We start from the raw sequence: 27,500 nt of genomic DNA on the forward strand, positions 1-27,500 counted from the left end.
TTCCCGGAAAGCTCCCCCCAAGCCCGAGTCAACCACACAGGATGGCGACATGTTCACAGCCTCAGGCGCCCGGGGGAACCACCTCCCTGCCTGTGGCCACCACCGCCTGCGCCCGACACGCGAGCCGGCTCTCCACCCTGCCCACGTCCAGAAAACAAGCACCAAAGAGAACAAGGAAGGCCAAAACATTTAAGTTATTAAATCAAATATACAGAGTGATTCATTTAATATGTACATATTTACAAAAACGCACTTTCGCGAGGAGGGGGCCGGGGCCGGCAGGTGGGCAGCGGCCTGGAGCCCACGGACGCTGGCAGCCGCCAGGGGAGGGTCTGTGTGAAGGCACTTGTCGCGAGCTTCGGTTCTGCCCCGAGCCGGGGAGAACAGAGCAGCCGGGAAGGGCACTTCCGGAAACACAGTTGAAAGATCTCTACGGCCCCAGGCGGAAGCGGGCCAGGACGGCGCGTGGAAGGGGCTGCCAGCGAGCCGGCCGGCGTCTGCCGTGGGCCCCTGCGAGGACCTCAAGCCCCACTGACCACCGCAGGAGCCGCCGACAGCCACTGGCCGTGCCACACAGCACAGGTCCCACCGAGAGCCTCGGGCCACACCAACGACCACAGGCCACACTGTCAACCACCGGTCCCACCGATGCCCCCGGCCACACCAGTAGCCTTGGGTTGTCCCACCAAACGCCACGGACCACACGGACAGCCACCGGTCCCACCGACGCCACCGGCCACACCAACGACCACAGGCCACTCCGTCAGCCACGGGTCCCACCTACGCCACGGGCCACGCCAACAGCCAAGGGTCCCACTGGCTCTTTGGCCTGGAGCCACTGAGAACACCAAATGAGGAATAATAAGGAAGATTCTGTAAACAGTGCACCACCGCTGGTAACAGACAACCTGGTGGGGACACAGACACCCTCTGCACTCTCCTGCCACACAGCGCGTGCGACACACAGAAACGTTACAAAAATAGCAAGTATCCGAGAATACTCCACTGTTCTCCGCCGGACAGTCACTGAATAATTTATACAAGGTTAAAGAAACGTAGAAAATAAACATTTGTTTTTGGTTTTTGGTGTTTTTTTACACAAAATAAAGAAACTATGCACACGGCCTCGGCCTCCTACGGCTGCGGGTGGCCCTGGGCCCCGGCCCCGCTGCGGGCGGCCCTACTCCTTGCCGGCGCGGCGCGAGTCACTGGCGGCCCTGACCGCACGGTTGTCCACTTTGGGGCCTGAGGCCCAGGAGGCCGGCCTCGCGGGAGAGCAGCTGGGGTCTTTGGTGAATTTGTGTGAGAGGAACTTCTCGGCCTCCGGGCAGTCTCCCTCGCCGCGGCCGGGCTCCTCGTCCTCCTCCCCGCTGTCCCCACGGCCCGCGGGCCCCGGCAGCGCCTCGCCCGCCCTACGCGGCGGGGGCGTGACGTTCTTGCACGGGTAAAGCACGTCTTTGTGGCCCCCACACGGGCCGCCACCGCCCCGCCGCTCGATGGGGTTGCGGATGGGGTTGAGGGGGGCCCACTGGTTGTTGGCGCTGTCCTCCCGCGGCAGCCGGCTCCTCTCCCGCTCTTTCCTGCGCTTGCGGGTCCACCACACGCAGACGGCCACACACGCCAGACACAGCACGCTGAACACGCCGCACAGCACCGGCACCAGCAGGCCTGGGGGGCACGAACAGGTTGGCCGGGTGCGGGGACCGGCACACGCCCAGGCCTGGGATGCCCGTCCTTTGGCTCCTGCCTGAGGGGAGGGACCCAGGGGAGGGGCTGGGACAGCAGGTGCAGGGGCAGCCACGGGGAGGGGGCGGGGCCCAGGAACTGGCAGCATCACCCCGCCCCCCCGCCACCTGCGCGCAGCCTGGCCCCGTCCCTCTGAGCCACGTGTGTGGAATGAGTCCCACTAGGCCCAGGCCCCCTCGCTCACCCACGGAAGAGCTGCCCACGACGACCGTCTCCACTTTGACCTCGGTGACCGCCAAGAACAACGAGCTGTTGCCCCGCTGGGTGATGGCCGCCACGATGGCATGCGCGGCGCTCTGGACCAGGCTGCTGTCCGGCAGGTCCCTCGCAGGGCTGAAGGACTGTGGGGAGGACACCACAGAGAGGCCCCGCTGGCCACAGGCGCCAGCACGGCCTGCCCGCCCCGTGCCCAGACCGGGGAACACCAAGGCTGGCGGCCAGCTGCCAAGAGGGGTGCAGGTGGCTGGGGGCCCCGGGGCTTCTTGTGGGGGCACCGGCCGGAGGACAGGCCTGCAGCAGGCACGGCCCCGACCACGTGGCTCCGAGGTGGCGGGTGTGGGCCTCGCCTACCCTTCCTCCGGACCACCTGCATCGGGGACAAGCACAGGCAACCAGCCTTCCTTCCCCGGCAGGCAACCAGCCCCACTGGCCACACCCAAGGGCTCCAGGGTTCTGTCCACACATCCCTGGCCACAGTACCCACCTCTGCCTCCGTGGCCCAACAAGCCAGTGGCGGCAAGCGGCCGGCGCCCTGAGGAGCCGCCCTGCCTTCCCCCCCCCTCCCCCGCCACGCCCTACTACCATCCACTCTGGACCCCGGACCCTGGTCTTCCCTCTCCGCACTGCCCCTGAGCCTCAACCACAGACCCTGGGGGGCCCCCCACAGCTCCAGAGACCCCTGCTCAGAGCCCTGGCCTCCACGGCCTCAGACCAAGTCCCGTGTCACAGCCACCACTCTGTCGACACTGCCTCCGAAATCCCCGGCCTGCGAGCCGGCCCTGGCTGACTCCTGGCACCTGTTCCTGCAGCTGAGCCTGGCCTCCGAGGACCCCCGCCTCCCGGTACCTTCCCTCCACGCCCCTCACCTGCAGATCAGCTTTCCCTGCTCTCTGCCTGCTGCCCCGGACCTGTCTTTCATTACGGCAGACGGGACAGGTGACCCGACCCAGCCTGGCCCCACCAGCCCACAGTGAGGGCACAGAGTGTCCTGGACCCCCAAGGCACAGGCACACGGGAACAAAGTCCTGGGTCCATGGGTCACCCTTTGCCTCCAGCCACCTGGGGACAAGCCTGGCCTGGGCCTCTGTCCCCAGCACCTCCCAAGAAGAGAGATAGAACGGACTCTGGAAAAGGGACGCGGGCAGAAGTGACGAGCCATTCGCCTGGTACTCACCACAGCCACCTCCACCGTGCTGGCCCCCGAGGACGGCCGGTCACAGAGCAGCACGAGCAGGCGGTCCCGGGCCACTGCCCTTGTGGCTGGCAGGGCGCGGATCCCAGAGCAGATGGCGCCTACGGTCGTGCCCTGGGTGGGGACAAGCAGCACGTGAGCGGGGTCCTGGGGGCACGGACCCGAGGTGGCCCATCCTGCCGTTGGCCCCACAGGCACACGGCAGGTCACACCTTCGGGCCCATGAGGAGCAGGCCAGGGATCGGGGGTCCAGGAGGGAACTGTCTTCCCAGCCCACCCAGCAAGCAGACTGCCAGCCCAAGTCAGGGCGGCTGAGGCCTGGTGGTGGCCCAAGTCAGGGCGGCTGAGGCCTGGTGATGCCCCACGGCCCCGTCTTCCTTCCCTGCCAGAGGGGAGCGACCTGCAGGCCTGAGGCGGGCGGGGGCCTCACCTGGTCTCAGCCCTCCTCCCCTGACCCCGAGTGCACACGGGGCCCAACTCTCCCTCCTCTGGACCCCACAGGGCCCGACTCCCTGCGCGGCCCCTCGGGCCCTCTGAGAAAGGCTGGCGGCGCTGGGGGGCTGCAGCCGGTCAGTGTGCCCCCCCCGGGACCACGCACCTGGGGCACTTGGTCGCGGTTGAAGTGCAGCGTGAGGCGGGCACAGTTGTTGTCCAGGTGGCTGGAGTGCGGCAGGCACAGGGTGCCGGGCAGCAGGGGCTCCTCAGTGCCACACTCCCCCCAGGCTGCACACGGCGGCTGCAGGCACTGGCCTGGGGCCTTCTCTTGGCACCGCTGCCCCGGCGGGCACTGGGCACTCAAGGTGTCGGGCCGGCTGGCCAGCAGGCAAGGCCTGCGCCCACACCACACCTGGCTCAGGCACGCACACAGGACGGACGCAGGCGCACGCAGACGAAGACCCCCAGACACACACGGACACCGTGCAGGAGAGAAAGACATGGCTGCGGTCAGCAAGTCCCAGGGTGCCCCGCCCCTCCACAGCCTCCCGGGACGAACTCAGAATAAGGACGGGCCTCCCCTGGAGCGGGGGTGCCCCAAGAAGGAGGAGGCCGGTCAGGGCCCCCAGCTCCGTCTCCCCGTCTTCCCAGGTGCATGAGAGGAAGGGCCTGCCCCAGAGCACTCCTCCCGGCAGGCCCAGCGGAGGGGGTGGACGCGGCCCCCCGCAGCCCCGCGGCGGCAGCCCTCGGCGCTCCCAGGCGGCCCCCACACCTTGCTGCAGTCCCGGCGGCCGTCCACACAGCGGCAGCCGTTACAGTCCTCCACCCAGGAGCTCCCGTGCGCGAAAGGCACCCCCTGCGACCAGCAGGGCCTCCCAAATCCAATCACTGTGGGGAGAAGGAGTTGGGGGCGTCTGCAGCCGGGACCAGAGGCCAGGTCCGCCCCACGCCCCTGGTGGCATGGCCCCCCGCCTACCATCCTGGCACCGTGGACCAGCCCTGCCCGGCGGGCAGCTGCAGTGATAGCCGTCAATCTCGTCCACGCACGTGGCCCCGTAGGCGCAAGGCGAGGACTGGCACTCGTCGATGTCTGCGGAGGAAGTGGCCGGCTCAGGAGGCCGTGAGGGGGGCCAGTGCCCTCACGTGGGGCCCAGAAGGACGCTCGGGCCAGCCCAGGAGGCCGTGCAAAGTGGTGGAGACCCTGCCAGCCCCGGTCTTGACCGGTGCGCCCCTCGGGGGCTCTGCCAGTGGTCAAGGGCGTTGATGAGTGCCCGTCCCCGTCCTCCACACGCCTCTGGCACGGGGCGTGCCAGGAACCCCTGGGGACCGCTGCTGTCACAGGGCCACCCCAGCTGAGCAGAGGGACTGCTGGCAAGGCCCAGACATACAGGTGGGCTGGGCCTGGCGGCACCCCCCACCCACCCCAGGACCCCCCGGGGCCCCTCACCGATGCGGCAGTCGGGACCCACGGCACCCCCCTCCCCACCCAGGCCCCCGGGGCGCCTCACTGATGCGGCAGTCGGGACCCGCGAAGCCGGGGGCGCACTCGCAGCGAAACCAGTTGATGCCGTCGACGCAGACGCCGCCGTTGTAGCTGCGGGGCAGAGAGCAGGTCTCAGGGAGGCCCCCCCGCAGGCCGAGCTCCCCGGGGTCAGCCGGCCTCCGGGGCTGCCACTCACCAAGGCAGGGGGTTGCAGTCGTTCGTGTCTGCGCGCAAGAAGAGAGAGGAAGGTCGGCAACACCTCCACCGGCCCCGCACCCCCAGGGCCAGGCCTGGACACACTGCCTGTGCCAGCCCCCTGACCCGGGCAGGGAGGCTGAGGGCGGCGGGGCCCGGGGCAGCTAGCGCCCGGACTCGGGCAGACAGGGGCGAGGAGCTGGTCTAGGGGCCCGGTCGTGAGGCCCGGGCTCCCACCCCCAGGCTACGGCCCACCCCCCCGGGGCCTCCCTCTGCAGCCCCCAACCCGCGGGCTCACTGTGCGTGCAGGTGCGGCCCTCCCAGCCGTCCCGGCAGATGCAGGAGAACGAGTCCCCGCTGCCCACGCACGTGCCCCCGTTCTCGCAGGGGTTGGGCAGGCAGCTGCTGTTCTGGGCTGTGAAGGGAGAGGGGCGAAGAGGGCCGTACTGTCTGCCCGCGGGCCTGCGCGGAGCCTCTGCTGCAGATCCCGACGGGCCAGGGCAGACGGGACCAGGGGCAGGAGGCCGGTGGGTGGTCTGGCGCGCGGGTGGGGGAGTGTGGTGCCTGACCCCCCCTCCCCCGCCTGGTCACCCACCGATGTTGCAAGTGCTGCCCTTCCAGCCCGGGGGGCAGGCGCAGCGGAAGGTGTCCCCGCTGTCATAGCAGGTGCCGCCGTTGCTGCAGGTGTAGGCGTCGCACTGGAACTCGCCTGTGGGCACACGGCTGCTCAGTGCGCGTGCGCGCGGCGGCGGCGCCCGCGCGCCAGGGGCCCAGGGGCACTCACGCGAGTGGCAGGTCTTGCCCTTCCAGCCGTCGGCGCACGCGCAGTAGAAGTCGTTGACCAGGTCGTAGCAGCGGCCGCGGCTGTGGCAGGGATCGGGAAGGCAGTCGTTGGGATCTGGGGGCGAGGACGCCGGTCAGCGGGGGTCGCCGGCGCTCAGGGGCGGTTGGGGGTGGGGTGGGGTGGGGGCACGGGAGAGCAAGAGAGGCGGGGCCAGAGACACCTGCAGGGCACCCCCCCCCCGCCCCTCCAGGTCCCTTTCGGGCGCCAACTACCCAGAGCCGGGACCCACTGGGCACGGGACCACCGGGCGGCGCGGGCCACTCACTGGTGTCGCAGAGCTCGCCCTCCCAGCCGCTGGGGCAGAAGCAGCGGAAGGCGTCCACCTCGTCGATGCACGTGCCCCCGTTGCGGCACGGCTGCCCCAGGCAGTCGTCGATGTCTGCGGGGCGGGGCGGGGCGGGGCGGGGTGAGCAGGGGGTCCCGGGCCCGCCCCGCCCCGCCCCGCCCCGCCCCGGGCCACTCACTCTCATGGCAGTAGGCGCCCGTGAAGCCGCTGTCGCAGGCGCAGGAGAAGTTGCCCCCGGGCAGGCTCACGCAGCGCCCGTGCGGGCCGCACACGCCGGGGGCCAGGCCGGCCGCCCCGGGCCCCGCCTCCAGCCCGCAGCCGTCAATCACTGTGCACACGGGGCGCGGTCAGGGCGTCCAGGTCGCCCCTCACCCGCCCCGACCCCACCCCAACGGCAGGGGTCGGGGCGCGGGCGCGGCCCCGCCCCCGGACCCCAGCCCCGGCTGCAGGCCCCGCCCACCTCCGTCGGGCCCCGCCCACCTCTGCAGGCCCCGCCCGGGCACGGCTCCCGGGGCACCGAGCAGTTCTTGCCGCCCATGTCGTCGGGGCACGCGCAGTAATAGTCGCCCTCCAGGCTGTAGCAGCGGGCCCCGTTCTGGCAGGGGCTGGGCTCGCACAAGTCCGTGTCTACCTGTGGGGCGGGCGCAGCCGTGAGGGCCCAGGCCCCCGCCGCGCCGGCCGTCCCTGCGAGGACTCCCGGAGGCCCGGGCCCCGGCACACCCAGGCCTCTGCCGCCAGAGCCTGCAGGACCGCCCACCCGAGACCGTCCAGGCCCATCAGCTGGACGGAAACACCTGCAGGTCACCAGGCCCCTCCCACCACCCTCCGCTCCGCCACGGCCGCTTCCTCTGGCTCACCAGGCAGCATCCGGCCTTCGGCCCTGCTGCGGCAGGAAAGCCGGCTCCTCACCCCTCCCCAGCCAGCACAGCCGCCCCAGGCCCAGCATGCGGGGCTCTCCCCAAAGTGTCACCACCGGCTCCACGGCTGGGGGAGGAACTTCTACCAAGGGCCCCAGAAAGCCTGTTGGTCAGGAGCCCTGCCCCTGGTGTCCTGTACCCCCAAAGGCCAGGGCAGGTCAGAAAAAGGTGGGGCTGTGAGGCGCTAAGGAGGAGGGACACACACACCCTCAGGCACCCGTCCCCCCAGGGCCCCTCTTTGACACTGCTCCCGTGCTCTACTGCATCAAGACTGTTCCGGCCAACTGGCCAGCCAGCCCACCCCAGCAGGAGGCACTTGTCACGACGAGAGTGACCTTGTGGCCCTTCCCCAGCTCTGGGGCCAGGTCTCATCCAGAACCGAGCCCAGGATGCCCTGTACGGCCAACCCCACCTGCAGGCTGTCCCGCTCACGGGGGTGGCCTGGGATGACGGTGTGCCCTGCAGCTCCTGGGGCTGCGGCCTGGGCCTCACCTCGCACAGGGGCCCGGACTTGCCCTTGGGGCAGTGGCAGCGGAAGCCATCCACCAGGTCCTCGCAGAGGCCTCCGTGGCAGGGGTCGCTGGCACACGCGTTGAGCCGCACCTCGCAGTGCCGGCCGGCGAAGCCCCGCGGGCACACACACTGGTAGCCGGTGGTCAGGTCCTGGCGCAGGGGGAGGGAAGGCGGGGGACGGGGAAGGGGGCGGGGAGCAGGGGGATGAGCTTCCGGAGGCCACCCCTCCCACCCCAGGGGCAGCACCGCCCCATGGCCCTCCCCGACGCGGGCAGGGCAGGGGGACCGCGTCTTACCTTGCAGGTGCCACCATGCTGACACTGCCCACGACAGTTATCGTTGATGTCTGGGGGCAAGGGGCGGGGTCACAAAGGGCTCCTTGCGCCGCCAGCCCCACCCCCGCCACCGCCCCCCCATACTGACGGATGTGGCAGTTGATGCCCTTCCAGCCCGGAATGCAATCACAGTAATAGCCACCAATCAGGTTTTTGCAAGAAAAAGCATTAAGGCACGGCTTCCCTTCACATTCATTGGCGTCTGCGGAGGAGAAGGGGGGCGATGGGGCTCAGCGCCCCCTGCTCGCACACCTGGCGCCCGCAGCCCCGCAGCCCCAGCAGCAGCCGCCACACGCCCGCAGCACACAGGCCATGCACGCGCCAGCCCCGCGGGACCCTTACCCAGCTGGCAGGTGGCCCCCACCCACTGCTCGGGGCAGACGCACTCGAAGCCGTCCACCTGGTCCACGCAGGTGCCTCCCGCCGCACAGGGGTTAGAGGCGCACTCGTCGACGTCTGTGCAGGGACAGGGAGGGGCGTGGGGTTGGGCTGCGGGGAAGGCGGCCATGGGCCTGGCCCTCCGCCCCAGGCTATCAGGCATCAACCACCCTGTCCCATCCTGGCTCCCCGAGACCAGTCCGGAGCCCCCATCTCGCGCGAGCAGGCACTCACCGAGCGCACAGGTGGGCCCGCTCCAGCCTGACGGGCAGCGGCACTCGAACCCGGAGGGAGCCTCGTGACAGGAGCCCCCGTTAGCACACGGGTTGGAGACGCAGGCGTGCTCAGCTGCAGGGGGACCAGAGGTGGGGCTGGGGCTGGGCATGTGGCAGCCCCGGTTCCCCACCTTCCCCGAGGCCCCGGGGTGGGGGTCCGGGAGGGCCTCCCACACCGAGAGGCCAGAGGCATGGGTCCCCCCACGCCAGGCCGGCCAGCCGCCAGCCCAACACCAGCCACCGGCAACCAACCTACCCCGCTCGCAGTTCTTGCCCGAGTAGCCATCGGGGCAGGCGCAGTGGTACTGGTCGGGCTCGGCGTTGATGCACGTGCCCCCGTTGACACAAGGGTGGTGGCTGCCACAGTAGTTGAGGTCTGGGGGCGAGGCAGGGTCCTCAGAGGCCCGCCCGCCCGCCCCCGCTGCCCGCCTTCCCCACAGGGCGTCGCGCTCTGGCCCCGCCGGCCGCCGCTACCTTTGTTACAGAGCAGGCCGCCCCAGTTGGTCTCACAGTTGCACTGCCAGGGGTCCACGCAGCTGCCGTGCACACAGCCGGGGTACGGGACACACTCGTCACAGAACCGCCCCTGCCAGCCGTAACTGCACCTGCGGGAGGCCAGGAGCGTGAGGCCGGCCGGGGAGGCTCCAGGCTGGCTCCGGACGCAGGCGCAGAGTGTCACGGGCCGGCCCAGGGCTGGCGGCCGCAGTCTTTGAAGTGGAGCCGGCCCCGGGCCAGGCGGGGGTGACGGCACCCTCACGGGCACTTCCCGGCCGCTGGCCTCGGATGGCCGGCCGCAGCTGCCCAGCCACTCCTCCCTGAGCTATTTTGGGCCTCACCCTGGAGCAGGGCCCCAAGAGCGAGCGCTGAGAAAGGCAGGCCCTGCCGGGACCCCAGGAACAGGCGTGCCAGCTCCAGCTCGCCAGGTGCCACCGGCCCGGTCGCGCCTGGAGCCAGGCAGGCCGGTGGGACGTCAGCAGAGGGCTCTGGGCTCAGCCCCGGCTCTGAGACCTCAGGCACCATGTGCGACCTCACCTGGAACTCAAGGACAGGAACTGTCTCCCCATGGAGCCCCATCAGGGCCCGCCTCACAGATAGGGACACGGAGGCCCCAGCACGTGCCCCACACGGGGCTACTCCTGACCCAGGAAGAGTCACCTGTCCCTGGCAAATGGCCTAGACAGGCTTCTTGGCTCCAAAGCCACGACCCCAAGGCCTGGCCCTGCCTCCAGCGATGGGCCAAGACTCTCTCCGGGAAGTCCTTCAAGAGGAGAGACCGGCGGCTGGGGCACCAAGGGCACCCAGGCCACTCATGCAGGCCCCACTCCCACTGGGGCAGGCCTTCCAAGGGCCCAGAGCTCAGCCTGACTCGGGGGCACTGCTGTCCATCGTCCTGCAGTGGACTCCCTGGGGACCAGGAGGCTGCCCTCCAGGCCCTGGACAGGACCCCCCTGGGGACCCCCTTCCTGGAACCGGAAGGTGCTGAGGAAAGCAACTCCCCTCTCGCAAAGTCCCTTCCGTGCCGCCACCTGCCGCGCGAGCTTCCTTCTGTAAGGAGGGAGCCAACAGCCCCTTCCTGGGCTGCCCCGCGCTCCATGGCCAAGGGCTGCTGCCAGGCTCGGCGGCAGGCCACAGGGAAGCCCAGACTGGAACACGGGGCTCCAGTATCCTGCCCAGATGTGCCGGGAGGGCCCACGGGCACAAGAGCTGCACGTCCCCCAGGGAACCTGCCCTCCAGGTGCTGTGAGGAACCCGTGCTGGGTCACCCACCAGGACACCAAGCACAGCACCCAGACCCCTGCGGGCCCTGAGGATGTGCTCTCAGCCCTGGGTGGGGCAGCCCTCACCAGCCACCGTCCCCGCCCCCCCCAGCTTCCCTGGCCTGTGGCTCCAGAAGCCCAGGGAGGAGGCGGCAGGAAGGCAGGCCCATCTCCGCAGCAGCATCCGGTGGGGGGTGTCCGGTCCTGAAACCTGAGCCCTGAGCCACCCGCGGCAGCTGGGCTGCCCCCACCGAGTGGGCGGGGCGCACCTATGGCTCCTGGGGCCCTGAGCAGCAGGGTTAGGGGAGCCGGGAGAGCCGCCTCCCTCCCACTGCCCTCCCGCCCTGGCCGCTTAGGCCCAGCATGAGGGTGGTGCAGGCACCCGGGGCAGCAGGCCACAGTGTGCCGCCCGGGACCCAGCCCCGCAGTGCTCACCGCCCGGGGACCTGACCCCTGGCCCCAGCTGCCCAGCGTCCCCAGGCTCACGCCTGTGACACAGATCCGAGAGCGAGGCTGCAAGGTATGGCTCTGCTCCAGGCAGCCGGCCAGTCTGGTACCTCCTGTGCCACCCAGGGTTGGCGCCTGGTGTGCCCCCCAAGACAGGAAGCAGCCCTGGGCCAGGCTCCCACCCACCAGGGGCCCCTTACCCCGGCCGAGCTCCCCGCACCGCCCAGAGGCCCGCTCCACGTGTCTGAGGTACGTACGAAGGCCGAGTCGGGGGCCCCCTCCCCACGTCCAACCTCTGCCCTCGCAGGGAAGCCTCTGCCTCCCTGCTCTGGGGCTGGCCGGGCAGCTCCCCGTGCCACCTCCCGGCCAGAGCCACCACAGGACGCGCAGAGGGGTCCCCACCCCTCCCTTCCTGTCTCCTGAGCTGGCCAGCTGCCAAACCTGCACGAGCTGCCCCGGACAAGTTACTTGGGATCACTGTCCTTGCCGGGGGACACTCAGGCCAGCAACCTGCCTCCCAGGGTGAGGTTCTGGGGCCCACGAGCCCCCGGCCGGGGCAGGGCTTCCCTCGCCCCCCCCCCCCCCAGCTCGGCGACAGGTCGCAGCCACTCCGAAGGACTCGCTAAGAGCCTCCACCGGGTCCCCCGGCCCCCAGGCTGTCCTTGTGCGTCCCTGGCGCCCACCCCGGCTTCCACACTGCCCGGCACCTCCAGCTGCCCTGCTCCCCTGTCCCCAACATGGGCAACAAGCTCGCCCGCAGCTCCCGCTCCCCCACTGCCCCCCACCCAGGCCCTGCTCGAGGTCTGCGGTCGCTCCCTGCCTACAGAAGACACCCAGACCTCTCCCTGTCCGGGTGCCCTGACCAGCACCCCATCCATCTTCCTCATCTCTGGGTCCCTACGACCCCCAGCCGGTCCCGGTCCTCTCCCCGTGACCCTGCGACCCCTGGCCCATCCTGTGTCCTCTCCCGTGACCCCACGACCCCCAGCCCGTCCCATCTCCTCTCCCGTGACCGGATGACCCCCGGCCCGGTCCGCGTGTTTTGGGTCACACCACTCCTCTTCTCTGGCGGTGTCTCCGCGGACCAGAGGATGTCAGCGACCCCCCACACACCCCCTCCCTTCCTCTGCGGCCTGCTCTGCCTCAGGCAATGTGGCCTCAGTCATGGCAGCTCTGCTGTCCAGCGGTTCAGCAGCAGACTTGGGTTCCTCCCTGCCCCCAGCTCTCCTTCAAGCCCACTCCAGGGAGCGCCTGGGGGGCTCAGTGGGGTAAAGCCTCTGCCTTCGGCTCAGGTCATGATCTCAGGGTCCTGGGATCGAGTCCCACATCGGGCTCTCTGCTCAGCGGGGAGCCTGCTTCCTCCTCTCTCTCTGCCTGCCTCTCTGCCTACTTGTGATCTCTGCCTGTCAAATAAATACATAAAATCTTTAAAAAAACCCACTCCAGGATGCCTGTGGGGCCCACCCAGCTCCCCGTCTCCTGCTGGTCCTCACCCACCACCTCCCAGCCCTGCAGCAGCCTCCCCACTTGGCTCTTCCCACACAGCAGCTGCCCTGGTCCTTCTATCCAGCCTCACCCCACCCCATCCTGTGTCCTCCAGGGGACACAGCGCTGGGCCCCCCAGCGCCCCTCTTCTTCCCCATGTCCCACTCCCACTCGGCTTCTCTCCATGCCCACCCATGCCCTCGGTGCTCCTGTGCTCTGGGCACCGGTCATTGGCCAGCTCCTGGCCCCAGAGTTAGGTGGGCTCACCCTGGCCACCTCCCCGGCCCGTTGTCCCACCATCCCGCAGAAGCACCCCATAGCCCCACGGCCGCCGCCCAGGCATGACAACGGTTGTCAGCCCTGCGCTGACTACAAGTGACATGAGAGCAAGGCCCGGGTCCCTGCCGTCCCACTCAGACATGACGCCCAGGGCGCGTGGGGGGGGGTGCAGGGGAGCCGGCTGGGGGCAGGACGGCCTGGAAGCCCGCAGGGCCCGGCCAAGGCTCCGGCTGGGGGACCCCCGAGGGCAGGAGGGCTACTCACCTGCACTCGCCGGGCACGGCACAGCCCCCGTGGAGCAGGTTGCACCCTTGCTTGCACACGGCTGGAACAGGGAGGAGCGCGTGAGGCCGCAGAGCCCCGGGGAGGGTGTGCCGGCCCCCCGCACCCTCACGCCCCCCGCCCCGCCCCGCCCGGCTGCCCCCCGCCCCCCGCGCCCCCCGCCCCGCCCGGCCGCTCACCCTCTCTGCACTCTTTCCCCATCCAGCCGTCCATGCAGGCCTTGTTGCCGTACTGGTCGCAGGTGTAGTGGCCGAAGAAGTCGTGGCGCGGCCGGCAGAACTTGTTGCACGCGGCGCTGTAGTAGTTCTCGTCACAACGCACGCGGATGCGCAGCTCCAGGTGGGCCACGTGGCCGCGCAAGTGCAGGCTCTTCCAGCGGTCCTCGGGGTTGATCATGCCCGCGTGCGACACCCGCTCGATCAGCAGCTCCTCTTGGGGGGGCGGCAGAGTCAGCCGGGCCGAGGCCGCCTGCCCGGGGGAGCTGGGGGGCAGCAGGGACACTGGCCGGGCCGCCGGGGGGAGGGGGGGCCGGGGCCGCAGCTCCGCGAGGCTGCCCTCCCTCTCCCTGCGTCCGCAGGGTCGCCCCCAGCGGCGAGCGCGGCCCCCCCCCCCCCGTCCCGGGACGGGCCTTCTCTCGCCCTGAGACGCGCCTGGGCCCGGAGCTCGAGCAGCGCGCCTCGAGGCAGAGGAACCCCCTGAGCCCGAGGGCCCGAGCGGGCAGGTTGCCCACCCTGGGCACAGCGGCTCATGAAACCCTGCTCCACAGCCCCGTACCGGTCTGCGCTGTTCCCCGCTCCACGGCCCAGGGATGCCGGGTGCATCGGCCTCCGCAGCCTCCGACATCGCCCGCTCCGGCCTCTCCGGACACGGCCTCACACCCTCCCCCTCCCCCAGAGCCCGTCTGGCCAAAGTGCCTGCCAGCCTGTCCCTGTACCCGCCTGGTGCCCTCTGAGCGCTGCCCCCGGCCGGCCCCTCCAGGCTGCAGCGTCCTCATCAGCGGGGCCCGGGGCTCAGCCTGCCTCGGCACCCTGGTGACACTGCCCTCGACCCCAGAGCGGCCATCCCCACGGGGCCCCTCTCTGCTGCCAGCCCCCGCCCCAACCAAGGTCTAGCCCAGCAGCAAGCCCTGTGCCTCCACGTGGACTCCGCTGTGGCTAGAGGCCCATTCCCCCCGAGGCCGCCCCTGGGCCCAGCACCCCGCCACCTGCGGGATTCACAGCCACATCCACACCAGCCTCCATCCCAGGCTTCCAGGGCGTCCTGTGTGCAGCAGCCCGAACCCTCCAACGTCCAGGGAAAAGCCAGCGTCCTCACGGTGGCCCACACAGCTTCCACCACCTGACCTGGCCTCACGAACCTCACCACTCCCTCACCACACGAGCCCATGCTGCTCGCACACACGGCTCGCTGCCCTGCTCCTCCTGCTTTGTCCACGGACACAGCCCCTGCCCTGTCACCACAGGGCCCAAAGACTCCATGTGCGGGCTGGCCAGCTAGCACGTGAGCCTCAGGGAGGGGCCCTCAAGCCCCATCCAGGACAGGCAGGCAGAGAAGGGGCCACAGAGGCAGAGCGAGCCTCTGGGGGGCACTCAGGCCACCAGGTGCCTGACGTGGCCTCAGGAGAGCTCATCAGGAGAACAGCACGGATGAAACCAAGACAGAGGAGGACACGTGCACAGCTCTGCAGGTCACACACGGCAGAGCTCCCTAGCAGCCAGGGCAAAGAGGGACACAGCGCACTAGATCCTTGGGGGTGGGGCAGCCTTCCTGGGACCAGGGCCCTTCTCCCCAGCAGGCAAAGGACCAGGAATCTGGCCACAGGCATCTCTCTGGCTAATGGGGGTCAGCCTCCCTGTGCCCTGAGGGCCCACGGGCAGCGGCCCGCCCAGCCTCCCGGCCCCCAGCGAACTCACCATCCGGGGTCGTGTCGTTGTCCCAGTCCCAGGCCTCCACAATGAGGGTGAAGGAGCGCTGCGCACACGGAGCGGCAGTGAGGGGCCGGCCGCACCCCTGCCCCCCACCCTACCGCACCCAGCCTTGGCCACCGCACCCCCACCCGTGCCCCCAAGCCTGCCCCGGCTCAGGGAGGGTCCGCCTCTGCGCCCACCGCCACCTCACCCCTCTGCCCGGAGCAGCAGCCTCATGCCGTATCCCAAGAGACCCCGAAATGACCCGGAGGAGGTTCACGAAGGCTCTGGGCACTGAAGCTCCCGCCATCCCAGCAGCCCACACCCAGCCGGCCGGACCGGCTTGATCGGCACGGAGGAAAGGCAGAGGGACTCGGGCAGAGCGGTGGGCGGAGGCCTGGCACAGCCCAAGTGAGCGGCCCCAGACCAGGGTCCCCTTGGTACCCCCCCAGGGTCTGGGGGGAGCACCCCCAGGCCCCTCGCTGGGGCCTGTCACACAGGAGGTCCTGCTGCTAGCAGAGGCCCAAGAGGAACAACGGCCAGTCACGACCCCAGCTTCCCCCCACCAGGCACTGGGGACGGAGGGCGGAGGGCACAGCCCCCGAAGAGCCCCCGGACTAGAGCAGGTGCCCAGTGCGACACACACAGGCCACAGGCCCACCTCCTCCTAAGGACAAAAGGAGCAGGGAGGGGCCCTGGCTGCACAGACGGGGAAACCGAGGTCCAGGACTGCCCACGGCTGCCCCACACACCCCCTCCTCCCAGGATGATGAGGCGGGTTCGTGCCACCCGGCAACCTCAGAACCCACCTCCCCACAGAGTAGCCAGAGCCAGCAAGCGGCCCCACCCGTTACCCCGGGCCACAAGCTCCGGCAGGAGGGGAGGCCCAGCTTGCCCGGCCAGGACCTTCCGGGGCTCCCCGACACGAGCCCCTCTGTACTTCCAGCCCAGCCGGGAACATGCTGGCCACCCCTCCGACCCTGATGCCCCGGTTTGGGAGCCCAAAGCACAGGGCCACCTCTGGGGTCCCAGGCTGGCTGGCCTCCCCCCAAAAGGAAGGACTGCACTGGCGAGGCCAGCCTCATCCCCGCCCTCGGCGCCCCGTCTCCTGCGCCTGCAGTATGGCCATGCCAGGGAGAACGCGATTCCCAGCCAAGCAGCGGGAGCTATTCCCCTGACACGTGGACCCCAGCCTTTGGGTCCCACCCTTGGTACACAGTGGCCGCAGACAGGCCGTGCCCTCCCTCGACCCCGGCCCCACTCCCACGGCCTCCCTGAACCCCGGCCCCACTCCCACGGCCGGCCACGGCCTCCCTGGACACCGGGCCCACCCCTACGACCGGCCGCATCAACCACACCCACCACCTCCAGATGCCCAAGCACAGCCCTACTTTAGGGACCTTCTCCTTGACCCCTCCACAGCCCTGTGACTGTTGCTGCAGCAAGACAGCGCCAGGACACACTGGCCCACCCACAGGGCTGTGTGCCTTATACACCCTCCTGACCCTGCCCTGCGCACAGCCCCCCAGACGCCCCAGGAAGATCCACAGGACCTCATGCCCACCCCGGAGCACAGACAGGAGCCCTTCTAGAACACTCCCTGCCATGTCGGGCTATCTCCAGGCTCTCAGTCCCCCTTGAGTCTCCCATAAATGCACTTGCCACGGCCACTGCCTGGCCAGCTCCCTGCACAGTGGGGCCTCCACACCCCTGCCCACGGGAGCCCCAACAACCCCCAGGGCTCTGTGTTTTCCCCAAGTTTCAGAACCCCCTCGGAGCTCCCCATGGCTCCCACCCTCCTTGCAGTCCCCCAACCCCTGCTGTGCCCGCATCTCAGCCTGCCTACCCTGCCCCAGGGCCTTTGCACACACGGCTCCCTCCTTCTGCCAAGGATGCTACTCTCGGGCCAGCCTTCCCCTGGCCATTCCTAGTCCTGGTGACAGCTGGAGGGCCCGCCCAGCTCCTTCCCGGGCCCCACTCTGTCCATTCACTCGTGGGGCAAGCACCAGGCGTGGCTCTGTCACTAGCAGATGGGTCAGCGGGGACCTGGGGGGGCGGGGCTGCTCTAAACAGGGGTGGGGCCAGGCCTTGGAGAGGAAGAGCCTGAGATGGAGAAAGCACTCGGAACAGCACGGCAGGCCCGCGGGGCTGGAGGAGCATGGCACGAGGACACACGGAGCGGGGTCGACAGGACGGCGCGCGGTCACCAAGGCAGAGCTGAGCAGGGGCTGCTGGTGGGTCCGGGAGACCGGAGACCGGCCGCGAGGGCGGGCGCGGAGGACGCCAGCAAGACAAGCACCTGGGCTCGAGCAGGGCGAGCAGGGAGCGCCTCGCCAGCCGCTCAGGTAGGGTTACCACCGCCTCCGTCCGCGCCCCAGGCTCCGGTTACCTATGCCCCCACCCGCCCACCCAAAAGGGCCCCAGCGCCCGCCAGCTGGGCTCCCCACACTCGCACCGCAGGGATCATCCAGAGAGAACCTGAGCCGGCAGGTGTCCTCTCCCGGCACCGGGCCTCCGCCCCTCCTGCAGGCCAGGCCCCAGACTCAGTTTCCCCAACAGCAAGCTCTCCTCCCCGTGCTTCCCGACTTGCGAGCCGCTGGCCAGGACAGGCTTTTGTCAACCCCAGGTTCCCGGAGGGCTGGAGAGGCAACGGGCCTGGGCTGGAGGCCTCCTGGGTGCCCTGAAGCTCCAGGGCTGAGGCAGGGCAACGAGAGCCCGGCGGGGATGGCTGAGGACCTCCCCAGCAAGCGTGCGGAGCAGGCCCGGTCCCCCACCTCCCCCGGGCCTCCTGCCTGATGCAGAGGGGCCCCCCTGCCGAACTGGCCTGAGTCCCTGGACGCCCAGCCACGCCTCTTCTGGAAAGACCATCCTGACCCACCTGCACCTCGAGGGTAGACCCCCCAGCCTGACCACCGGACCACCTTCTCCCCAGCTCAGACCCCCCGAGGCCAGGTCCACACGCTTCGTCTGATCCTACACAGGAACACGGGGCAGCAGCCCAAAGACACACAAATGGTCCTGGGCAGACCTGGATGGAGCTACGCTGCCCGCCCCAGGGCCGGGGCCTTGCCATGGCCAAGGAGACCCAGCACAGCCCCCCGGAGCCACCGCCTGAGTCCATGGACTCCAACCTGGTTTCCTCCCATGGCACCCCGCGTCCGCAGCCCAGCCCCCCGCGGGGCAGAGTGTGGTGCCGGCGCCAGGAGCTCTAAGCACAGATACATTTCCTGAAACCTGAGCCTTGGAGAAGCCCGGGCCTCGGCTGCCATTGTCCCCAGGGAGAGGGGAGGGGGCCACCTCTCCCCAAGGCTCAGCTGGAGGAGGGACCACAAGTCCACCCCACACAGGACCCCAGACACCCATACTCCACACCAGAGAGTAGCCAGGGCCTTGCCGAGTGGTTCACCCCCAGCCCAGGGTCTCCCCACGCCTTGACACGTGGGCCTTGTAGGACCCCTGGAGCAAAGCCCACAATCCGCTGGTACTACACAAACCTTGCTTACCCTGGGTCTGCTCACCCGGGGATCTGGGGATGGGGACCCCGGCTCAACCTGGAGATTAGAGAGGCTTGTCACCCAGCCTGGCTCCCCTGAGAACCCCTCCATTGGGCCAGACCGCCCCCCCGACAACCCCATCTAGATGACCCCAGAACAGCTGAAGGAGACCTGAAAAACCGCAGTCCGTCCTGTGACGCTCCCACCACAGCCCCTCCCGCAGTGCTGTGCCACTGCAGCCTGCATCCCCAAACCACCCCCTCAAAGCCTAAGGACAAAGCCTCCAGCCCGCAGGCCAGCGCTCCCCGGGCTGGACTGTCCTCCCGGCTCCGCCTGCTGTCCCCACGCCACAGCCACGAACGAGACTCCTGACACCAAGCGGGCGACGAGGTGCGGCGCGGCGCGTGGCCAGCCAGAACTCCCGGCCCCTCCCAGGGTGTGGGAAGGATACACGTGGGGAGCCCCAGCGTGCTCCGGGGTGGGCTGGGGTGGGGGCCAGGCCCACCCCAGCCCTGTGCTCCTCAGGAGGGGCGGGGAGCACAGGCAGGACGGTGTCTGACCCCACCAAGGGCAGCTCAGGCGCCCCCGGCCACAGACCCCAGCCCGTCCCGTCTTGGGGGGACACTCGCAGCTGACAAACTCCCACGGCCTCCAGCCACAACAGAGTCAGGCCCCGTGCTCAGTACCCACCAGATCCTCCCTAACTGGCCCATGACCCCACACACAGCCCGGAGCACACTGCAGCCCCTCAGGGACCCTGGCCTCCCACGGGGCACTGGGGGGAGAGGAGATGCCACAGGCCGGGGAGTCAGGCTGCAGGCTCCCCCAAGTCCGAGCCTGCACCCTGTGGCGCCGTTCCCTTCATGAGATTCCCCTCATGGCCCTATTTCACAGATGGGAAAGGGGGGCCCCAGAACCTGCTGTGTGGCCCGAGATCTCAGCGGGCGGCCCTGTCAGGGTCTGTGCACACACGCACAACCCTTCCCTAGGACCCACCGTGAGCACGACAATGGACACCTGGGGTACCACGGCCGGTACCTAGGTACCACGGCCCGGCCCAAGGAGGAAAGGGTGCATCTCCCGCTGGCCCCTCCCTCAGGACGGGGCCCTGACTGCTACAGGAACCCTCCGTCAGCCAGCCCCGCCGAGTCCGGCACCCACAAGGCGCCTCCAGACCCTCCACCGGCTACCTACCACACCCAGAGAAAGCACGCACACAGACACATGCACAGAGGTGTGCACACACACGTGCACACACATGACCAGACGTGGTCTCCATCCCATCAACTATCAGCTAGGCACCTGGGCCAATGACGGGGTCACTGAATTCCTGGGGGGCCAGGAGGAGGCACGGGGCATCTGTGAGGCAGGTCAGGAGATGACCAGCAGCTCTACCCTGACCTCCCCGCATCCCAAACCTGGGGCCCGCTCCTCTCCTGATACAGAGCCTGACCCCAGCCCGTACGACACACCGCAGGCAACACAGCCCGTGCAACCCGCTCACAGCGCGGATTAGGGACTGGCCAACAGCAACTCGAGGGGCGTGCAGAGGAGCAGAGCCCAGACTAGTTCCCTGGCCTCCTGCCTCCGGGGGCACAGGCGGGGCGCAAGAGGAGCCACTTCCCACACCTGCCCGCAGAGGCGCCCCTTCCCCCTCTGGCCACTGTCGAGACCCTCCTCACACCACCTACTCCCAGGAGCCCTAGAGTGCAAGCTGCTCCCTAGCCCGAGCCCACCCAACCCCACCCCTCCCCCTCCCCTACCCTCCCCAAGGAAGCCCAAACACAGTTTCCAACGCGCCCCAGCTCACGGGACGGAGCTGGACTTGCAGCAAACCAAGGCCGCGTGGCCGCGGGGAGCGGAAATACCAGGGCGCTGGCATCACAGGCCAGCCAGGCACCCAGCAGCCAGGATGCCCTGCCGTGGGCAGCAGAGAGACAGGAGCTGCCCCCCAAACAGGCAGCCGCCCCGCCGCCCTGGCCGCCGGAGCCCGAGCCCTCTCCTGGGGAAGCAGCTCACTGCAGGACAAGAAGGGGTCCCAAGGGCGGCTGCCCAGACTCCAGGGCTCCCAGGAAGGCGAGGGCCTGCCCTGTCCCGTTCCAAACCAGGCCAGCCCATGGGGCCAAGAGCCGTGAGGGGCATGCGTTGGCCCCGCCGCATTCCTCCCAGGCCTCCCTGCCCCCATCCCGGCCTGTGCCAGCTCAAGCAGAAAACTCATCCTCAGGTAGCGCTCCGGAGCGCGCTGGCTCGGGCCCAAGTGCAGATGACAGGCTGCGGGCTCTGCTCAGACCTGCCTGCCCCGCTGTGAGGATGAGGGGCTGAGCTTATCGCAACTGCCTGGGGCCCTCCCAGGCCTGCCTCTGCCTCGTCCATCAGGGACGCCTTTCCCACCCAAGGCCCGGAGGTCAAGGGAGACCCCAGAGGCCAGGCAGGCAGGCAGGCAGGGGCGGTGCCCTGTCTCAAGGGGACCCTGGCCATCCTCCTAGAGCTCAGAGCTCCGAAAGGCGCAAGGATGGGGTAGCATGCAAGGCCACCTGGTCTGAGCTTAGGAAAAAGCATCAGCATGAGACCCAGAGCCCAGGTCGGGGCAGGGGGCCCAGCCCTCCACAGGGTCGGTCCTCCTGGCCCAACCTTGGCCAGCTTGGCCAGCTCAACTCCCAGCCTCTCCTGGGCCCAGGGTACCAGGTGGACACATTCCTGGTGCCCTTCACCAGCCGCTCCAGCCAGAAGGCCTCGGTTAGAAGGCTGGGCGGCCAATACCCCAGCCCCCTAGTCCAGCCTCTCACTGCTCACAGATCCTCTCCCAAGCCCACCCTAGCTGTCTCTGGCCAATTCCTGCATGGGGGGGTGGGGCGTACCTCTCCAGGTCGTCTGTCATTCCTGCCCCACCCAGGACTGCCGCGGAGACCTTGTATGTGGGGGAGGGGGCAGGCGCTGCTTCAGAAAGCTGCCCAGCTCGGGCATGGGGAGGGGGGGTGCTGGGCAGGCCCGCCCAGCTGCTTGGGCACATCCCCTGCCTGCCCCAGGGCAGTCCACAGGGCTGAGCCCCATGCCTCCCAGCAGACCCAAGCCCATGGTTCCTGCCTGCCTGGCATGCTCTAGCCCCCCCTTCAGAAAAATGACAAAACCAAAAGCGCACGAACGGATGATGCCACAGAAGATCACACCAGGGCCGTCTCCTCCCCGGGGTGCGGCGGGGGAGGAGGAGGGTCCCGGGCCAGCAGCAAGGGCTGAGCCAACGCTTCCACCTTGGGTCCTCGGGGGCCCAGGTCCCCGGGCGCCAGCCCGAGCTGCCCCCCACCTCCACCCTCGGGCATCCAGGAAACGGCAGGGCGGGCGAAGCCTGGCCACGGGCCCGGGGCGGCTCCGCCAGGGCCTGCCCCAGACCAGCCCCAGCACGCGCGGCGCACATGCCTCCGCGGCCTGCCCGGGCCCGGGGCGCCGCGCCTCGCCTCGCCTCGCCTCCCCCCCACCTCCGCCCCAAGACAGACACGCGCAACGAGACGCAGGCACACGCCGCAGGCCGCCGCGCACGCGGGCCGCGGCCACCACCACCCCCCGCCCCGCCCCGCCCCTGCCGCGACCCCCGCGCGCCCACGTGGCCGGGCGCGGACCGGGCCCCGCGGAGCACGCGCCCCAGGCCGGCCCCGCCGCGCGGCGCCCCCTGCCGGCCCCGCCCCGCCCGGGCGCGCGCGGTCGGCACGCAGGGCCCCGCCGCAGGTGCCGGAGGGGCGGCGGGCGCCGGGGGAGGGGAGGAGGGGAGGAGGGGGCACGTACCGGCCAGGCGAACTGGAAGGGGATGACGACGAGGCCGGGGTCCTGGTCGCCTCCGGCCCGGGCCCGCGCCCGCGCCCGGTCCCCCGCGGCGCCCGCCGGCGGCAGGTAGAAGGAGTTGCCGCCCAGCACGGGCGTGGCGCCGTGGCCGTAGCTGCAGGGCCCCGTGGGCGTCACCTTGGCCTGGTACTCCTTGAGGCACACGCGCACGTACGTGTCGCACTCGTCGTGGCCGCAGCCCCCCGCGCGCGCCGTCCGGCCGTCGCCGTCACAGCAGGCGCCGCTCAGCAGCTCCCCGTTCGCGTTCCGCAGCGCGCTCAGCTGCAGCTCGAAATAGCCCATGGGCCGCGCCGCCTAAAAATAAGGCAGCGCGAGAGCGCGTGGAGGCGCGGGCCGGGGTCGGGCCGCCGGGCGCGGGCGCGGGCGCGGGCGCGGGGGGGACCCGCCCGCAGCCCCCGCCGCGGCGCGCAGCCTCGAGGGCCGCGAGCGGCGGCGCCCGCGGCGGAGCTGCCCGGCCCCGAGGGGCGGCCCGGTGCGCCCCGTCCGCGCTCCCCGCTCACCTGCACGCAGAGCGCCAGCAGCAGCAGCAGCCTCCGGGGCGGGCGCCCCCGGCCCCGCGCCCGCATCGCCGCCCCGGCCCGCGCCGGCTCCCCCAGCGCCCGCCCGCCCGCCCTCCGAGCGCCGGCGGCAGCGGCGGCAGCGGCGGCGGCAGCAGAGGCGGCGGCGGCGGCGGCGGCGGGCGGGGTCGGGGCGGCGATGCGGGCGCCGGCCTGGACGCGGGCCTGGGCGGCGGGCGCGCGGGGCGGCGGCGGCGCGGGCTCGCAGGCGGCCGCTCTCCGGCCCGGCTCCCTCCCTCGCGGCGGCGGCGGCGGCGGCACCGGCGGCGGCGGCGGCGGCGGGTCCCGGCCTCGGCTCTGCGCGCCCGCGCTCCCGGCGCCCGCAGCCAACAAGTTCGGGACGAGACTGACAGCTCGCTCGCCCATTCGTCACCCGCGCACCTGCATATGCATGAGGGGGCGGGGCCGCGCCGCGGGGTGGGGCTGGGGGCCGGGGGCGCCGGGCTTTTAAGGCGGCGGAGGGCGCTCCTGTCCGCGCGCTCCGCCGGGGCCCCGGGCGGCGGGGGTTCCGCCACGCCCCCGCCCCAGCCGGCGTGCGGGGGCCGGCGCGGCCGAGCGGCCTCCCCTCGCGCGCGCCCCGCCGGGTGTCGGCAGCCGGGGGTGGGGCGCCCCTGAGGTCACCGCCGAGGTCCCCTCCCATCAGTGCGCCGCCGCCGCCGCCGCCGCTCCCCGCCGTCCCGGGGGAGAAGCCGCCTCCGGCACAAATCAGGGCCGTGCCCCCACGCGGGGTGGGCGCGGCCTGGGACCCCTCCCCGGGGAAGCCCCCCCCCCCCCCGCGCACCGCCCCCACGGCCTCCGCGCCGGCCGCAGGGGGCGCTGCTCGGCGCCCACACCCCTGCCCGCCCGCCGCAAGGCTCGCGGGTCCCGCCGCCCGGCCACAGATGCTCCGCGGCGCGAGCTGGGTGCCGGGTCGGCGCTGGCGCGGGGCTGAGCCGGCCACGCTCTCGCGGAACGCCCGGGCCGGAGACGGGGCTTGGGCGGGGACGCGGGGGAGCGAGCGGAGAATAAAAGGCGGCGGTGCTCGCTCAAAGGACGAGGTGGGAGCTCCCCAAAGAGGCTCCTCCTGCTGTCCCGGTCACCAGGTCCCCACGTCCCCCCACCACCATCACCGTGCTGCCCTCTGCCGGGGTAACCTCGCGCCGCCCCCCACCCCACCCGGGGTCAACTCCAAGGGCTCCTGTCTGCAAACATCGGCTCCGGCGGGTCGCATGGGCAGTTAGGGATCCCGAGGTCCGCAGGGGTCCGGCCCCACCCCCACGACAACTGGGCGAGTCTTTCGTGGGCCCCTTGGCTGGGGACTGGGTGCTAGGAGGACAGTCCCTGCCTGCAGCTCGGAGCTGGCGGCTGGCGGCAGCGGGGGGCAGGGTGAGGCACGGAAGGCTTCCCGGGAGAAGCGGCTCCGAAGAAGGGGGTAGGAGCTCTTTCTCACCAGGCTGTGCGGCCAAGTCGCCAAGGGGCCCGGACGTCCTGAGCGCGCCACCCGCACACGGGGTGTAGGCCGCTGCCGGCAAGCAGTGCCTCCAGGATCCAGGCACCGGGGGCCGCTGAGGGCCACGAAGAGATGGGCCCGGCTCTGCTCCCAACACCCGTCCCTCCCTGCCTGAGCCCCTCTGTCAGCCGGGGTGAAGGGGCAGGACGCCAGCCAAGGCCGCCAAGTAAGAGAAGGCAAGCCGTGTTCAGAGCCTTCCAGATGCGACCACGGCCGCGGGGTGTCACTGTGGGGACGCCTCCTTCTCAGTCCCCCGCCCCGAAGCAGGCTGCCACGTCCTCCAGGCCCCAAGTCAGGAGACCCCCAACACACACACACACAGAGCTCCAGGGAATCAGGGCTCCGTCCCTGTCCATGCCCACTACCCCACTCTCCAGGGAAGCCCTGGGTGCCTCTGCCCGGCATTCAGCCTAATGGTGAACCCTTGAGGGGCCCCCAGTCCAAGGGTAAACAGAGCTAGAATGACAAACTGTAAGAGCGAGGCAGGCAGGGCGAACCGCACGGGGGCCTGCTAAGACCCAAGGGCTGGCGAGGGTCAGCCAGGTGATGGGCTGGGAATGGCACATGCAAAGGCCCCCGGGGTGAGGAGGCCTGACCCCTGTGAAGGCCTGTGAGAAACACAGTGGCAGAGGCCGAGCAGGGGAGGGGCAGGCCTAGGCGAGGCTAAGGTGGGAATGAGTGTGGGGCCGCACGGGGCCTCTCCATGGGTCTTCATGCTAAGACCAAGGGAAGCACAGAGAGCAACTGAGCTGGGCTGGGCTGCACAGCAGTGACCTACATTTTCCCAGAGCTCCCTGGCTGCAGGGAGAGGGGCAGCAGGGGGTGAGGTCAGGGCAGGGAGGCCACAGGTCACCACAGTGCAAGTGAGAGGGCCCAGTGACCCAGCCAGGGCCTGGCAGCAGAGGGACCTGGGACCGAGCAGGGGGAATTCCTAGCGAAGTGAGAGGCGGGGTCCAGAGAACAATTCCCTGTGTGCCCCCCCTTCAACCACCCCCGAAGCTTCCTGCCGTGGCCAGCTGTGGGCGGGAAGAACAGCCCAGAGACTGGCTGTGCCGCGGGTTGCAGAAGTGCCGTGTTTCAGCAGCGGCTCTCTGCCCGCTCAGAGCGGTCTCGGCCTGGAGGCAGCGGTGAGGGGTGCTCACTCCATCTCAGGATTCAAGCTCAGCCTGTCCAAGGAGGCAGCCTCCCCGGGGCCCTTCCTGCTGGCCAGCCCCGCTTGGGGGTACAGAGTGCCCCCCACCTGCCCTGCAAAGCTAGGGAGACAGTGGCCTGACCCCATCTGCTTCGCTCCAGGCCTTTTGGGAGCAGGACCTGGGTCCCCCTGGCCCAGAGCAGCTGGGTCCTCCCCTTTGGGGTCCCCCCATTGGGATTTCTGCAGCTCTTGGGCTAGAGGGCTGGGGATCTGATGGGGGCTCGGGCTCCTACTTCTGCCCGTGCTGGGCCAGGCTGCTCTGCCTCTTCCAGGAAGACCCCCATCCCTGCTCTGGGGCCCGCTGGATCCCAACACCCGTCTCCCACCCAGGTCCACCCGCCCCCTGCCTGGGGGCTCCCTCTCTGAGTTCCCCAGTAAGAGGGGCTCTCAGGATGTTCCGAGCTGGGCGCTAGACAAGGCCGAGATGGGGTGGAGGCCCTCAAGCTGGCAGGGGCCCTTCAGGACCAGGCTGGGGTGCCGGCTGCTGGGGTTTGGACAGAGCTGGCTTGGCTCTGGAATGAGCTGTGCTTCCGCCCGCCTGCGATCTGTGGTGCTAAATATAGCGGCCAGGGAGGGGAGTTTCCGGTTACAAGCCCCCCCCCCAGCCCCCAGTGCCGGGAAATCGCTGCCAGCTCCATTAGGCCCAGCAGCAGCGCCTGCGGACCTGTCCCGTCGGACCGCAGAGCAGAATGACGGGGCTGGACCGCACCCGGGGCAGGGCGCTCTGTCCCTCACCCCCCACCCTGCCGGCTCGGCGCCTCCAGCTTGCTCCCCACGGCACACAGAGCCTCCCATACCTGCCAGGGCCGCTCTGAGGCTGTGGGCAATGCCTGCAGGTCGGCCAAGAAGGACAGAGCTCTAGAGGCGGGCACAAGGCGGGCCACGAGCAGGGGAGGCGGGGTGGCGTGGTTCTAGGCTGGGCGGAGTCCCGGCCCTGTGACTTGGTCTCTGGACGGCTCTGGACAGGGTGGGGCAGGGCTGCTCGGGACCCCACCACAGCCCAGCCCTGACAGCCCCTTGGGCACAGGCCACAGGCCCGAGGGCCCCTCCTCGGTGGCACGTCCCTCACCTGGCCGGGCTCCCGGGAGGCCCCACCTGGGTCCCAGCCAGCATTTGCATACAGGTGGTGCTGCTTGAGTGCGCCCCTTGGGTACCGCCTCTGCGGGCAGCCTCCACCACCAGGCCCAGGGGCGGTCTGCACTGTGCCGGTCCCAACCTGCCTGAGCCCCAAGCCCTCCCCAGGCCAGCAGGAAGGGAGGGACACCCCCCCCCACCCCCAAGCATGCTCAGGAGCAAACACCTGCCTGCATGGGGTCAGCCTGGGGCCAGAGCAGGGGGATTTCAGGGAGGCAAGTAGACCTCAGCCCACATGAGGTGCCCGCACTTGACAATGGGGTCTCAGTGAGAGCCAAAGGCATGGCCCTCCCCAGCATGCGCCTCGATGCCGGACTGAGGCCCGGTCCCAGGGGACGCGGCAGCTCAGGGCATTAAGTGGGGTCTGCAGCCGAGCTCCTGGTCACTCCAGTTCCCACCTATGACAGTCACGGCCCCGGACATCTTGCCCTCTCCAAACCACCACAACTCTTCACCCACAGCATCATCCATGGGTCTAACCGGAGAGCTTGGAGGGCTCAGGGGACAGGTCAGGCTGGCCCTTCCCCGGGAGCTTCCGCAGCCCTCAGGCCGGGTCCCCATCCTGCAAATGCCCGAGATCCCCGCACCCCCTCTGCAATGGTTCCAACCCACCCACTGCCTGTGGAGGCCTTACTGGGTGTGGAGCTGAGTGGGCACCAAGCACTCCTGTAACCCCAAGTGTTTAAGGGTCACAGAGGCAGCTCCCGTAGTGCCTAACCCACAAGACAGGCTGGCACGCGTGGCGGGGGTCCTTCGGCCTCACAGGCCCACACTGGTTGGCAAGCAGAGCGATATCCGGGCACTAACTCCCAACAGTCCAGGGCA

At 70.1% G+C, this 27,500-nt stretch overlaps 1 protein-coding gene across 5 annotated transcripts; it reads right to left on the reverse strand.

Annotated features, from left to right (window-relative positions):
* Positions 1-209: 209 nt before the first annotated feature.
* On the reverse strand, positions 210-26,441 carry JAG2 (jagged canonical Notch ligand 2). Of its 5 annotated transcripts, none has more exons than XM_032341570.1 (26): positions 26,339-26,441; positions 22,247-22,597; positions 14,982-15,039; positions 13,248-13,499; positions 13,051-13,111; positions 9,293-9,423; positions 9,075-9,194; positions 8,778-8,891; positions 8,508-8,621; positions 8,254-8,367; positions 8,127-8,176; positions 7,810-7,980; positions 6,881-7,031; positions 6,579-6,728; positions 6,380-6,493; positions 6,055-6,168; positions 5,866-5,979; positions 5,569-5,685; positions 5,272-5,299; positions 5,101-5,186; positions 4,569-4,682; positions 4,365-4,480; positions 3,756-4,004; positions 3,140-3,271; positions 1,931-2,087; positions 210-1,668 (listed from the first exon to the last, which is right to left on the reverse strand). In XM_032341570.1, exons 2-26 carry the CDS (start codon positions 22,583-22,585, stop codon positions 1,181-1,183), a joined length of 3,654 nt encoding a protein of 1,217 aa, XP_032197461.1. In that variant the 5' UTR covers positions 22,586-22,597; positions 26,339-26,441; the 3' UTR covers positions 210-1,180. The 5 variants fall into 5 exon arrangements, with proteins under 5 accessions (XP_032197461.1, XP_032197458.1, XP_032197462.1 ...); XM_032341567.1 differs by lacking the exon at positions 26,339-26,441 and adding an exon at positions 22,804-22,869; XM_032341571.1 differs by lacking the exon at positions 22,247-22,597 and having other exon boundaries at positions 26,339-26,437.
* Between the last annotated feature and the right edge of the window lie 1,059 nt (positions 26,442-27,500).

This window comes from Mustela erminea, chromosome 5 (genome assembly GCF_009829155.1).
Source record: "Mustela erminea isolate mMusErm1 chromosome 5, mMusErm1.Pri, whole genome shotgun sequence".
NCBI lineage: Eukaryota > Metazoa > Chordata > Mammalia > Carnivora > Mustelidae > Mustela > Mustela erminea.

Coding starts and splice junctions, on each gene's coding strand:
- JAG2 (XM_032341567.1), bottom strand. CDS start 22,869: ATGCGGGCGCGGGGCCGGGGGCGCCCGCCCCGGAGGCTGCTGCTGCTG. Junction 22,598..22,803: donor TGCTGGCGCTCTGCGTGCAG/GTGAGCGGGGAG, acceptor CCTTATTTTTAG/GCGGCGCGGCCCATGGGCTA. Junction 3,272..3,755: donor ACCGCGACCAAGTGCCCCAG/GTGCGTGGTCCC, acceptor GTCCCCACCCAG/GGCACGACCGTAGGCGCCAT.